The following is a 14778-nucleotide window of genomic DNA, read 5'->3' as shown; positions in this document are numbered from 1 at the left end:
CTTGACCTCGTGATCCACCCACCTCGGCCTCCCAAAGTGCTGGGATTACAGGCTTGAGCCACTGCACCCAGCCAACTTTTTGTGTTTTTTTATAGAGACGGGGTTTCATCATGTTAGCCAGCCTAGTCTCGAACTCCTGACCTCAGGTGATCTACCTGTCTTGGCCTCCCAAAGTGCTGTGATTATAGGCATGAGTCACCACACCTAGCCACTCTTCTTGAGGGTAGGAAGTATGTTACAGTATCTCTGAATTCTATATAAAACCTAACACAAAATTTCAGACCGTAAACATCTATCCACACATATTTTTCTTCTTATTTTTCAAGACAGGGTCTCACTTTATTGTCTAGGCTGGAGTGCAGTGGTGCAATCATGGCTCACTGAAAGCTTGGCCTCCTGGGCTCAAGCAATACTCCCACCTCAGCCTCCTGAGTAACCTGAATTATAGGCATGTGATACCACGCCCAGCTAACTTTTATATTTTTTATAGAGACAGAGTTTCACCATGTTGCCCAGGCTGGTCTCGAGCTCCTAGAATCAACTGATCTGCCCACCTGGTCTCGAACTCCTGGATCAACCAATCCACCCACCTCAGACTCTCAAAGTGCTGGGATTACAGACATGAGCCACTGTGCCTGGCCCAGACATATTTCTTAACAGGCTAGATAGTTTCAAAATTAAGACTCACCATGGAGGTATCCAGACTGAACGTGCTTCCGAGCCTAGGCACATCTGGTCTGGGCTCCATTTGTGAAGGCAATGAAAATGGAAGTGAGTGCCGGTTGGTTAATTCTCTTCCTGTCCAGGGATCACTGGAACTTGGGGCAGATACGGGTACTTTGGGGATTGGCCGGGGCAGCCATGAGTCTCCAAGGCGGCTAGAGGGGACAGGGGGCAGTTTGTCTCTGGATGGACAATCGCCTGGTGTACAAGGCAGGGGGCGTCTCTGAGGCCTGGATTCTGATCCAACAGAATATGGCCGGTCTGGAGGCGGTGGTGGTGGAAGATCTCGAAATGTGGGAGGTACTGGCAATGGTTTGTCTTTATGAAGGGAGCCAGAAGCAGCCTGTGGAAGCACGATGAAAGCGAATCAATCAAAACCCACTAGTACACAGCAAAGAACCTGAAAACTGCAGAAATAGAAAATGCTTTACCTTAGAAGCAGTTCCAAGAGCAGAAGCACTTGAGGGAACACATACTCGCTGCGGCAGAAGGTCAAGTCGTGGTGGCACCGGAGGAAGGGAAGCTTGTGGGGCCATGGAGAATGGAGAAGGAGGCCGTTCCACCTAGGGTACATTAAAAATTTAACAGGTTACTCTGATTTGGGGAAATGGCATCTTTCAACTCTCCTAAAGCTGTAGATGGCAAATATCATGGGAACATTTATAACTACAAATGGGTCAGACTTAGGTTTAAGGTCGAACCCATCCTCTTAAAAAACCTTCCAGAGATTCTAGCACTTCCTGAATTATTTTTGTGTCACCATAAGAGGGCACTCTCAATCACAGAAATACCATACCCATGGCAAGCTACAGGTAACCAACCTATCTAGAAATGACAGGGCTACAAAAGGTTTCCTAGCTTACAATTTTAAAAATTACTACAGTTTTCTACTCCCTCATTTTTGGAGAAAGAAAAAAATCTTTTCAACATTAAAAATAGGAATCCATATAAAACCAAGGGGACAGGTCACGCATGGTGGCCCACACCTGTAATACTAACATTTTGGGAGGCAAGAGTTTGAGACCATACGTATGGGCATAGTAAGACCCCGTCTCTACAAAAAATAAAATTAAATTAAAAATTAGCCGGGCTGTGGTGGCACACAGCTATTCGGGAGGCAAAAGTAGGAGGACTGCTTGAACCCAGGAGTTTGAGACTGGAGTGAACAATAATCACACCACTGTACTCCAACCTGGGCAACAGAGCAGAAGCCTGTCTCTAAAAGAAGAAAAAAAAAAAGTAGGGGGGCAGATATTAACCTCTCAACAAAGTACCTGGGAAAATAGTGTTTGAGGGGCATAATAAAGAAAGAGATCAATGATGGTAAATTCTCTGTGGGTTATTAAGATAAGAAAGAAGATGAGAGTAGGTACAGTGGCTCACACCTATAATCCTAGCATTTTTGGAGGCAAGAGGATTGCTTGAGGCCAAGAATTCAAGACCAGCCTGGTCAACATAGTGAGATCCCTCAAAAAAAATGTTTTTTAATTAAATTTTTTTTAAAGATGAAATTTATAAAAGAAAAATGATCAAGTATATCACTAAAAAGCATCTTGAGTCCTTCCAAAGAAATAAATTACTTGAATTCAAGAATTAAAAGGAATTAATATTTTCTGTCAATTTGAGTTCCAAAAAAATGAAGTACCAAATTAGAGGAAAGAACACATATGTAACCTTTCCATTTCCCTGCCTATAGCAGGGTTAGGATAGCTGATAAGCTTGTCAAAGTAAGCTGTCAAGAGATATACAGTAATTCATTAAAAAAAAAATGCTACTCTGCATTTTAATTCCCCAATAGGAAAGCCACACTGATGAAATAAAGGCAAATATATAAAATACATATTATAAGCATTTGTACAAGATGACAGAGAAACAGCCATCCCCACACTTAGTCCTGTTACTAGTGCTAGGTGGTGGATGAGAGAAAAGAAAGCTCTCATCTTTAGCTATTTACTTTCTCCACATGTTTAAGGTAATGGGCTCCCAATTAGCTGACAGTGTAGCATGAGCAGCTCAACAGCTCAATGACAAAAGTCAAAATTACTAGTCAAGCCTACTCTCACTTCACCATAATTATTTAATCAGTAGCTGTATCCTGCTGATATTTCCCTAAAAGATTCTCATATCTGTCTCTTTCAATTCATTCTACTTACCAACCCCCAGACCTTATTTACTGATGGGAGACGGGGTCTTGCTCTGTAGCCCAGGACGGACTGCAGTGGCACAAACATGGTGCACTGCAGCCTTGACCTCCTGAGCTCAAGCCATCCTCCTGCCTCAGCCTCCCAAGTAACTGGGACAAGGTATATGCCACCACGAATGGCCTTTTTTTTTTTGGTGGTGGCAGGTAGGGGTAGACAGGGTCTTGTCATGTTGCCCAGGCTGTTCTTAAACCTCTGGACTGAAAGCGATCTTCCTTGTCTTGGCCTCACAAAGCGCTGGGATGACAGGGGTGAGCCACCACACCTGGCAGTGGTTTATTAAAACAACCTAGTGAACTTCCCAACCTGTAGTTTATCTCACCACATCCTTCTGCTTACCACTATCAGCTTAGCCATTCTTAAAGTTTAAACTCACCAGCTCAAAAACCACCAGTATTTCCCAATTTGCCCTATTACAAAATCTCACCCTCCTGCCTGGCTTTCACAGGTCTCTGGTCTCTGCAACCAACAGTATTTCCCACAACTCCCTAACAAGCATCAGTCCTGCTCTATTCATGCTCATCTCCTCAGTGTTTCCTGCACGTGCTATGATTATTTTGACTTCTGTATCATTCTTCAAGTCTTTTCCCATCTGGAAAGCCCTCTCTGCCCACCATCTATCTTTCTCTCATTCCTTAAGCATAGAGGGTTGAACCAGTATTTTTTCGATTCATGTCTCAACATCGTAACTGATCCTCACAATATTCTTTTATTACAGCATATAAGGTTCTAGAAAAAAGAGGAAAATTTACAAATGGAAAATAATCAGAGAAATAATATGCGAACATTTCCAAGACCTAAAGGACATAAATATCCAAATAGAAATGGTTTATTAGTCACGCAGCTCAATGAAGGAAAAGAAACCCAACAACAAACCAACCAAAAATACCCTTACATTTTTTTCATCAAATCAAGGATGAGGAAAATATCTTAAAAGCTTCTGGGCTGGGCGCGGTGGCTCAAGTCTGTAATCCCGGCACTTTGGGAGGCTGAGGTGGGTAGATCACGAGGTCAAGAAATCAAGACCATCCTGGTCAACATGGTGAAACCCTGTCTCTACTAAAAATACAAAAAATTAGCTGGGCATGGTGGCGTGTGCCTGTAATCCCAGCTACTCAGGAGGCTGAGGCAGGAGAATTGCCTGAACCCAGGAGGCAGAGGTTGCGGTGAGCCGAGATCGCACCATTGCACTCCAGCCTGGGTAACAAGAGCGAAACTCTGTCTCAAAAAAAAAAAAAAAAAGGGGGGCTTCTGGTGACAGAGGGAAAGGCACTGAAGAGCAGAAATATACTAGAAGCTAGAAGTCAGTAAAGCCTTAACAATTTAGAGCAGAATATTTATCAACCTAGAATTCTTTAACTAGTCAATTCACATTTGAGGGTTAATAGTCATTTTAAGATACCAAAGATCTCAAGAAGTTTACCTCTCACCTTTTCACAGAAAGCTGCTTTAAGGACATAAAGAAGTAAAGCAAAAAAGAGGAAAATAATACAGGAACTAAGGCACTCCAACAGAAGAGGCAATGAAGTCCCAAGAGGGTGGCGAGGGGGCACCTTAGGGTGACAGGGAGTGTGGCACAGAGGATAACTGGTGCAGACCAGAGCTGAACACACATGACTCCTATTTCCCACACAGCAGTACACAATATCACATACTACTATACAAACAGATTTTATTTCACGGAAACTATGTTGAAAGAGTATTTGAGAGTATGGTATGATTCGGTAATGACAGGCACAAATTGAAAACTAAGAAAATAAACATAATTATACCAGGAAAGCAGAAAGTTGTATAAGAAAGCAAAAGTAAGCCGGGTACAGAAGTGCACACCTGCAATCCCAGCTCTTTGGGAGGCCAAGGTGGGCAGATCACAAGGTCAAGAGATCAAGACCATCCTGGCCAACAAGGTGAAACCTTGTCTCTACTAAAAATAGAAAAATTAGCTGGGTGTGGTGGTGCATGCCTGTAGTCCTAGCTACCTGGGAGGGAGGCTGAGGCCAAAGAATCACTTGAACCTGGGAGGTGGAGGTTGCAGTGAGCCAAGATCATCACATTACTGCACTCCAGCCTGGTGACAGAGAGAGACTCTGTCTCCAAAAAAAAAAAAAAAAAAAAAGAAAGCAAAAGTAATTACTCTATAGTATGCTACTTGGCACACAGTAGGGAGTGAAATCATGTAAACACTGAATACAAAGCCAAATTCAAATAACTGAAGTGGGAGGACATGGAGTAGGGAGAAGGGAGATAATAAGAGACCTAAACCCTCTCCCACAATATCTGAGGTGAAGAGATCAAGAATCCAGAAGAAGCAATGTAAGCACATGGTAGTAAACAGTTTCAAGAATTAAAAATCTGAACGAGAGGACAGAGAGGTGCTGGAGGGAGCAGAGGCAGGAAATCAATGTTTTTTAAGTTTTTTAGCAATTCTTTTAAACCATAAAAAAAAAAACCCATGTGCCTTCACCAACTATAAGTAGATTCACTACATTAAAAACAAATTGGCCAGGCGTGGCGGCTCATGCCTGTACTCCCAGCACTTTGGGAGGCCGAGGCAGGTGGACCACGAGGTCAGGAGTCCGAGACCAGCCTGCCCAACATAGTGAAACCTCGTCTCTACTAAATATATAAAAAATTAGCTGGGTGTGGCAGTGCATGCCTGTAATCTCAGTTATTTGGGAAGCTGAGGCAGGAGAATCACTCGAACCCAGGAGGCGGAGGTTGCAGTGAGCCAAGACTGCGCCACTGCACTCTAGCCCGGGCAACAGTGCTCAAAAAATAAAACAAAAAAATTTGCTTTTATTATTTTGTTCATACAAAATATATAATGGACTATAAAGTACAAGGAATAATAAAGCATCCATGTACTTACCATCTAGCTAAAAAACAAAATACCATTGTACTGTGAAATTCCATGAGCCCCTCCCCTCTATCACAGTTGAAATACACACTCTCATATGCAGCAACCTCACTGCTAGCCTAGACAGACTTGCAAAAGCAGGCCAATACATGTAAACCTGCAAACAATATGAATGTCTATTAAAAGGAAGACAAAATAAATATAGAATGGCCAAATGACAATAAAATACGTGAGGCTGTTTTTTGTTTTTCTTTTTTTCCTGTTTGAATTTCTACATAGCTAGAGAAAAAGTGTTCCTTTATTTCTTTCCTCTAAACTCCTATGTGACTTATAGTGTACCTAATAATTTAGAACAATGTTCACTATCTGGCTTGTGCTGAAGCGTTTCACTTGTCTTCTTCCTAAATAAAACCACTAGCTCCCTGAAAGCCTTGTCTTACACTTCTTATTCCATACAGCACTCAATCATCTAGTACAACACTTTGCAGAAGTAAAATGCATTAATTGTAAAAAAGTAAAATATTCCACAGAATTAAAGTGCTCTGAATTCCTATCCTCAGAAATAACAGTGATTAGTTTGGTGTGTAGTCATTCAATTTTTCTATGTATATGTTTAAAAAATTTTTTTACAGAATAGTCACACTATACATAGTATATAATTGCTATTTATTTTATTTTCATTTTTTTCCTCTAATAGAGCCAGTCCAATAATTGCTATTTGGGAACCAATAGCAATTGGTTATTTATGAGACGGTCTCACTTGGTCACCAGCCTAGAGTATAGTGGTGCAATCACAACTCACTGCAGCCTTGAACCCTGGGCTCAAGCAATCCTTCCATCTCAGTCTCCAGACTAGTAGAACTACAGGTGTATACCACCACGCCCAGCTATTTTTTTTTTTAGGGGACGTAGGGGCAGTGGTGGTAGAGATAGGGTCTTGCTATTTGGAACTTCTGGGCTCAACTGATCCTCCAGCGTTGACCTCCAGTAGTTAGAACCACAGGTGCACAACACCATACTCAGCTTTTTTTTTTGGAGGGAGTAGGGCAGGGGTAGAGATAGGGTCTCACTACATTGCGAAGACTGGTTTCAACCTGGGCTCAACTGATCCTTCAGCCTCAGTCTCCCAAAGTACTGGAATTATAGGCATGAGTTATCGGCATGCCCAGCCCCAACTTTCTAATGACAAGACCCTATTAATATGCTCTGAATCAGCGTAAAAAGAAAAAAAAAAAAAAAGACTCCATTAAATTAAAAAAAGTGGGGGAGGAACAGAACTTATTCTAGTTGCATTAGCCAAAGAGGGTCCAGTCCTTTTATTCCTCCCTCATATTCTCCACCAAGAGACAGGAAGAAAGTCTTAGTCCTAAGATACAGACAGTAAGAACATGGGCCTTAAAGCTGAAATGCCTGGTCACAGATACTTCATTCAACCTACTAGTTGTGTCATCTTCGGCAAATTCCTTAACCTCTTTGTGCCTCGGTTTCTTCATTTGTTAAATGAGGATAATAGGAGTACATACTCATAGAGGTGTAGTAAAGATTATATGAGTAAAAAACAAGTAAAGTGCTTAACACAACGTTTGTCATATAGTAAATGATCAGTAAAGATCAGCTATTAATACTACCTATTACTGCAGTTTGGATATCATTAAGTGTTTTATGGCTTTAGAGTACAACTCATAATGGATTTTGCCAGTCTCCTAAGCTGCCATCTTACCTTGGCACCAGCCAATTCCTTCATCATGAAGAGAGTATCATCAGCTCGTTCATCGTCATCATCATCATAATTTGGGGAGGGAGCTCCCTCTGCTCCTTGCCTCAACAGGCTGCCACTGCCTCTAGGATCAAACGGATCTACCACGATTGGTTCAGTACCTTTAATTTCACATCGGCAGAAAGGACAGCCCTGACCTTCTGATTCCTGCAGAAGAAGCAACAGATAGTAACAGATGCATCTGAAAATACTTGAAATATTAATCTACTAGAAAATATATTTCCTAGACATTTTTTAAAAGTAAAGATTAAACCTAACCCCAAAAGCCATGCCACCCCTTATATCGGTAAAGGAGATATAATACCCAATTCTCCAAGGTGATTACATAGCTGAAAAATGTCACTGTTTAGATCCATACCTGCCAGGATGTAAGACAGGATGTGCACATGAGGTGTCCACAGGGCTCAATCTTTACATCCTTATCATTTTCAGCACATATTTTACACAGTTGGAATGTGGAGCCCATCTCACAGTATAATTCATATTGTTCCTTTGATTAACAAAATTAAGAGACTATTAATTGAACACATGAATAACTGCAACTGTAAATGTTAACAACAGAAAAAGTGAAGACTTGTTTCCTATACAAATTTTGCTTATATAAAAAGGTCACAACAGTGGTTTATTTTCTCCTATTAAGGCAGAAAGCATCTAGTCTGGGTCCTATTTTAAGCTCCTCTGTTTAAAATGAAACCACATACATACAAATTCATTAATCTAGTCAATGGTTTAAAATTAAAGTGTTCCAATCACTTAATTCAATTATGCTATCAGTTCTATACAGAATATACAAAAGCTTATCTCCAGTGATACAGTTATAATGTGAAACAAAACTCACCTGGGTCACTTTGATATGGTCTTGGGGAGTTGGTTCACATAAGCCAGTCAGATCAGGATTCTGATTTCGTCCATCAGGAAACAAATAGCTGTAAAGAGTAACCAATCTTGGGTTTTACTGAAGCCAGTTTACCAGTGCTTGCTAACATAGACAGATGGTATCTAAGAGTTCCTCCACTCTAAAAGGGCAACATGGTGTAAGTATAAAGATAAATCTTACTTCAAAAAAATAAATACTTCAAAAAAATAAATAACACAGAACAGTTCAAAGATATTCTCCAAAAACCATTATTCCTTATCAAAGTAACAATGCCATAGGCTCTATCTTTTAATCGAGGGATTGGTTAGCAAACCTTTTCTGTAAAGGGCCAGAGAGAAAATGATTTGTAGGCCACATCAGTCTGTGTCAATATTCTTCTCTGACTGGCTTTTTTTAAACGACTCTTAGGAAAAATTATCTTGGCTTAAAGGGAGAACCAACAGGTGGCCCATGGGTCATAGTTTACCAACCCATTTTTAATCAGTGGATGGCCACCAGATACAGATTCTTTGTTATTTTTTAAAGACACATTCTTATTTTTTGAAGTTGCAGTGAGCCATCTTGGCTCACTGCAATCTCCGCCTCCCAGGTTCAAATGATTCTCCTGCCTCAGTCTCCCAAGTAGCTGGGATTAGAGGCACCCGCCACCACATCTGGCTAATGTTTTATATTTTTAGTAGAGACAGGGTTTCCCCATGTTGGTCAGGGTCGTTTTGAACTCCTTTTTTTTCTTTTTTTAATTTGTATATATCAAAAAAATTTATATATTAAAAAAAAATTTTTTTTTAAAGACGGGGTTTCACCATGTTGATCAGGCTGGTCTTGAACTCTGACCTCAGGTGATCCACCCGCCTTGGCCTCCAAAGTGCTTTGATTACAGGTGTGAGCCACCACGCCTGGCCAGTTTTGAACTCCTGACCTCAGGTGATCCAACCATCTCGGTGTCCCAAAGTGCTGGGATCACCGGTGTGAGCCACTGCGCCTGGCCTAAATTCTCTCCTTTTTTTTTTGTTTTTTTTTTTTTGAGATCAAGTCTTGCTGAGCTGCCCAGGCTAGAGTGCAGTGGCACAATCTCAGCTCACTGCAACTACCATCTCCTGGGTTCAAGCGATTCTCCTGTCTTAGCCTCTCAAGTAGATGGAATTACAGGCACCCGCCATCATGCTCAGCTAAGTTTTATATTTTTAGTAGAGATGGGGTTTCACCATGTTGGCCAGGCTGGTCTTGAACTCCTGACCTCAGGTGATTCACCTGCCTTGGTCTCCCAAAGTGCTGGGATTATAGGCATAAGCCATCACGCCCGTCCCTAAATTCTTAAACTGCATTTGTGTTTGATCAAAGACCTGAAATGCCTTTATTTACAGGTTTATAATCAATTTGAATTCTCAAAGGAATAGCGATTCTGGACTAAATAAAGACTTAGTTATAAATAGCAGCATGGGTTAAAGTCCAAGGCCTGAAGAAATGCTGCTGAACAAAAATGAAGTGAGGATGAAGCAGATGAAGGCCACTGAGGCCTCCAGCCATTAGGAACCCTGAATCACTTAAATACCGGCTAGTTAAATAATCGGTCAAATATCCTGCTAATCTGTATATTTCAAAACCTAATATAGGCTTAAGAATAAGTTAAGATTTGGAAAAAGAAAGATAAAGTTTACTTATAGTGACAACTCAAGCGGTAGAGAGTAATTTCACTCATGGAATCCCTAATTCATGGAAAAACAAAAGTCTTCCAGGACTTGAAGGTCAAATTGATATCATCTGTTAGTATGTTTCCTGAATCAATCTGTAGAATAAACCTGAAATAAAGTCATTAATGATGAGGTTTTACAGCCCCTAAGCTCCTAGACTCCAACAGATGGTAAGCAGTAGGTACTTACAAGCCTTCCCTGAAGCCATCAATCAGTGCTTGGAAGAGAGGTTTATTGTGAGGGATTGTCTGAAGAATGTTCCCATCAGCAGTAACATACCCAATAGCCCACTGACCCAGACGAGTACAGCTCAGCCGGAAGATGTAACTATGAAAAGAGATAAACAGAAGCTTTAGTAGATTATGCTGGTATTAGGGTGGAAGGCAGGACAAGTTACAGACAAAAATCAAAATGACTGTCAAGAATAACTTTTTTTTTGAGACTGAGTCTGGCTCTGTCAGCCAGGCTGGTGTGCAGTGTGCAATCTTGGCTCACTGCAACCTCTGCCTCCTGGGTTCAGACGATTCTCCTGCCTCAGCCACCTGAGTAGCTGGTACTACAGACATGCGCCACCATGCCTGGATAATTTTTGTACTTTCAGTAGAGACAGGGTTTTGCCATGTTGGCCAGACTAGTCTCAAACCTCTGATCTCAAGTGATCTGCCTGCTTTGGCCTCCCAAAGTGCTGGGATTACAGGCGTGAGAGCCACAGTGCCCAGCCAATAATAACTTCTGAACTTTAAGTCAGTGACAAGTAAAAAGAAAGAAAATATTTTAAAAAAGAGAATAACTGCTTCCATGAGTCCACTCCAGCCAGAGCAAAGAACACATAAACTCAATTCTTTTCTGTTATTGTTGTTGTTGTTTTCAAGATGGAGTCTTGCTCTGTTGCCCAGCCTGGAGTGCACTGGCACAATCTTGGCTCACTGTAACCTCCACCTTCTGGGTTCAAGCGATTCTCCTGCGTCAGCCTCCCAAATAGCTGGAATTACAGGTGCCCACCACCATGCCTGGCTAATTTTTGTATTTTTGGTAGAGACAGGGTTTCACCATGTTGGCCAGGCTGGTCTCAATCTCCTGACCTTGTAATCTGCCCACTTTTGGCCTCCCAAAGTGCCGGATTACAGGTGTGAGCCACCATGCCTGGGCATAAACTCAATTCTTAAGTGGCCTGAAAACATTTATCAAATCATAGGCTCTGAATTAAGTCAATACCTCTGATAAACAGCAATCCTACTGCAGAATCTTGGCCACTGGGAAACTAATAAAGGCCATGTTTCTTCTATTCTAGCAGAAGTCTCAAGATAACAAAATTCAGGAGAATAAACCTCTTTGCTTCATTGCACTGACCTGCCAGGTTTGTGAATGAATTTCTGGAGCCGAGCTTTCACTTCGTCATATGTCAAAAAAGCCATGTAACCAGGATGAGTTACAGCAAGACTGTTCCAATTCCTGAGCAAAGAGGACCAGGGCTAAAGAAACGAGATCAATCACAGACTATTCAGGTGAGACATATAACCAACTCAGAGAGCAATGAGAAACAAACAAACAAAAAACTAACTCTCAAGTCATTGTTAGAAATTTTTACTTATACCATCACTCAGAGGAAAGACATACATTTTTGGGAGATTAAAAACTCTAAAAAGCAGCTGGGCACAGTGGCTCACACCTGTAATCCCAGCACTTTGGGAAGCCAAGGAGGGCAGATCATGAGGTCAAGAGATCAAGACCACCCTCACCAACATGGTAAAACCTGTCTCTACTAAAAATACAAAAATTAGCTCGGTGTGGTGGCATATGCCTGTAGTCCCAGCTATTCAGGAGACTGAGGAGCTGGGAGCTATTCAGGAGCCTGAGGAGAATAGCTTGAACCTGGGAGGTAGAGGATGCAGTGAGCTGAGATCGCACCACTGCACTCCAGCCTGGCGACAGAGCAAGACTCCATCTCAAAAAAAAAAAACAAAAAAAAAACTTCTGAAAAGCTATGAAGAAAAGAATATATCCTTATAGGGAGAAACTTAATGATACCAAATGAAAACTTTAGAATTTGGAAAGCAGCTCTAATTAACAAATAAATGCGTATGCAAATTGGCACAGACACATTGGAGAAAGAATTATTTTTAGAGAAAGAAAGTTGTTTTTGAAGCATCTAAACATCTCAATATTAACAGTTAAGAATTTCAATAGGCCAGGTGTGGTGGCTCATGCCTGTAATCTCAGCAATCTGAAAGGCTGAGGTGGATGGATCACCTGAGGTCAGGATTTTAAGACCAGCCTGGGCAACATGGTAAAACCCCATCTCCACTAAAAATACAAAATTAGCCAGGCATGGTGGCACATGCCTGTAGCACCAGCTATTTGGGAGGCTGAGGCAGGAGAATCACTTGAACCTGGGAGGTGGAGGTTGCAGTGAACTGAGATTGCATCACTGCACTCCAGCCTGGGCAATCAAAGTGAAACTCTGTCTCCCAAAAAAAAAAAAAAAAAAAAAAAAAAAGAATTTCCATAAAACAGGAGGAAAAAGTTGCAAACACACAAATATCCAATATCAGAAAACTAATATATCCATATTCTGGCCATTCTACAACATTAAAATGATAGAAAAGAATATTCAATAACAAGGAAAGATAGGAGAAGAGAGCAGGTGGTACAGCTGTCATTTTCATTATATATACATATATACACACATACATATTTTTAATATGTTAGTTTTAATCTTTTTTGGCACAGTTTCTAAAATGAATAAAAATATTTTCATACAGATGAAAACTCCAAATGCTATTTTTATTTAAAAAGCTTTCTCTTCAGAAAAGTAGCAGTAACCAGGTTAGTCAATTTTTTAAGTATCCTACCTGAAAGAGTCGTGTAAAGATGTCAAATTCAAAAACTGAAATATAATCATTACAGGTCAGATCAATAGTGGATTTCAGAGCCATGGCTTCCAGCCCAGAACTGATGGGATGTACTTCATGTAGAGCCTGTCGAAAGCTCTTCCAAGGGACTATTGTCCTGGGGTGGGGGTGGAGAGGAGGCACAAAGTGAAATAACAGAGATAATTCCAGGCATCACCATAATCAAGGGAAAGAAAGAGAGCCACATTAAGCTGTCAATACCAGTATCAATTCTCTTAATTCAAAATATGCGTCAGCTTCTTCAAGAACAGAAAGAAGCGGCCGGGTGCGGTGGCTCACGCCTATAATCCCAGCACTTCAGGAGGCTGAGGCAGGTAGATCACAAGGTCAAGAGATCAAGACCATCCTGGTCAACATGGTGAAACCCCGTCTCAACTAAAAACATAAAAATTAGCTGGGCATGGTGGCGTGCACCTGTAGTCCCAGCTACTCGGGAGGCTGAGGCAGGAGAATTGCTTGAACCCAGGAGGCGGAGGTTGTGGTGAGCCGAGGTCACACCATTGCACTCCAGCCTAGGTAACAAGAGCGAAACTCCATCTCAAAAAAAAAAAAAAAAACTTCTCATCAGGGAATATAAAGCAAAGTATTATACCAATTCACATCACCAGTGTTAGCCAAATTGTGAGGCTTCTGAAAAAATAAACTGGTACACCACTTTGGAAAGAAATTAGGCAATACTTACCAAAGCAAAAAATGTGAAAGCCCAAGACTTAGCAATTCCACTCCTATATATGTAACTAAAGACAATTTCTTGTATATGAAGACAACTTAGATATTGTTCACTGCTGATAGCAAATAATGTGAAATACCCAAGTCCAATAAAAGCAGAATGGATGGGGAAAGAAATGGAAGAGTATACAAAGAACATGGGTTTCAACTTACCCTGCAAAGCTATTTCTTAAAAAAAAAAATGAACAGGGCAAAAACTGTTAACATTTAACCAAAGCTAGGAAATATATACATATGTACACTTTTCTCAGAGTGTTCCCAAATTTTAAATATTAGTAGAAAAGTAAAGGAAAAACTAATAAGCTTTAGTTTTTCATAGTTCAAATTCATTATTCTGAGACTTACTTTTCCCCGAAAGCTTTTCTCCAAAATTCCGCAGCATCTGCTTTAGTAATCCGAAATGTGTCTCCTTGAAAGAGTCCACTTGGAAAGATTCCTTTCAGTTCTGCCAGCATGTGGCTGAAGATGAGGGACAGTTTGGTTAAGTTTCGCCTATGAATAATCAGAAATGTGATAATTAAACACATAAAATTATTCTTATTTTAAATACACCAAATTCACCATACAAGATGTATAGTTAACATGAATATTCAAACACATTTAGAAAGAACCTCTTCAAATATTCTTTCTGGGCAGTATTATTCAAGGATATACAAAACTAGAGAAAAGTAATGTGCTGTTGATGATATTACATACTCTGTGTTATTATTATTTTTGTTTAAAGAAGGGTTTTAGAAACTTTTTGCTCTAAGATCACATGAAAGATACAAATACAATAGAAGAAATACTGTTGCATTCTCTACCTCCACTCATATCTCCTCCATTCAAATAGATGTTATGTAGTACATAACGGAAAAAAATTAGTCATAAAGCTTTTAATCTTGAATTAATAAAGCTTAATTAATCCAAGAATAAACATGGACAAATTTACTCTTTTAGGATGACAGGTCAGAGAATTCAGCAAACAAGTCTAAGAACTTGTGCACAACTATAATCACCCTATCACACACA

The 14778-nt window shown here is 40.5% G+C and overlaps 1 protein-coding gene across 3 annotated transcripts in view; it reads right to left on the bottom strand.

Annotated features, from left to right (window-relative positions):
• The window catches only part of CBL (Cbl proto-oncogene), a 91477-nt gene that overhangs the window by 18816 nt on the left and 57883 nt on the right, over positions 1-14778 (bottom strand). For all 3 annotated transcript variants that reach the window (XM_009006976.5, XM_054241353.2, XM_002754434.5), the window contains exons 3-11: positions 14113-14259; positions 12979-13135; positions 11477-11598; positions 10316-10453; positions 8397-8484; positions 7917-8048; positions 7502-7705; positions 1155-1286; positions 689-1066 (exon numbers count right to left, since the gene is read on the bottom strand). In XM_009006976.5, coding sequence (XP_009005224.4) covers positions 689-1066; positions 1155-1286; positions 7502-7705; positions 7917-8048; positions 8397-8484; positions 10316-10453; positions 11477-11598; positions 12979-13135; positions 14113-14259 — 1498 coding nt within the window. The remainder of the gene's footprint in view (positions 1-688; positions 1067-1154; positions 1287-7501; positions 7706-7916; positions 8049-8396; positions 8485-10315; positions 10454-11476; positions 11599-12978; positions 13136-14112; positions 14260-14778) is intronic.

The sequence above is a fragment of the Callithrix jacchus genome, chromosome 10 (genome assembly GCF_049354715.1).
Source record: "Callithrix jacchus isolate 240 chromosome 10, calJac240_pri, whole genome shotgun sequence".
Taxonomy (NCBI): Eukaryota; Metazoa; Chordata; class Mammalia; order Primates; family Cebidae; genus Callithrix; species Callithrix jacchus.
The sequence above is the reverse complement of the archived record's forward strand: the minus strand, read 5'-3'. Positions and strand labels throughout refer to the sequence as shown.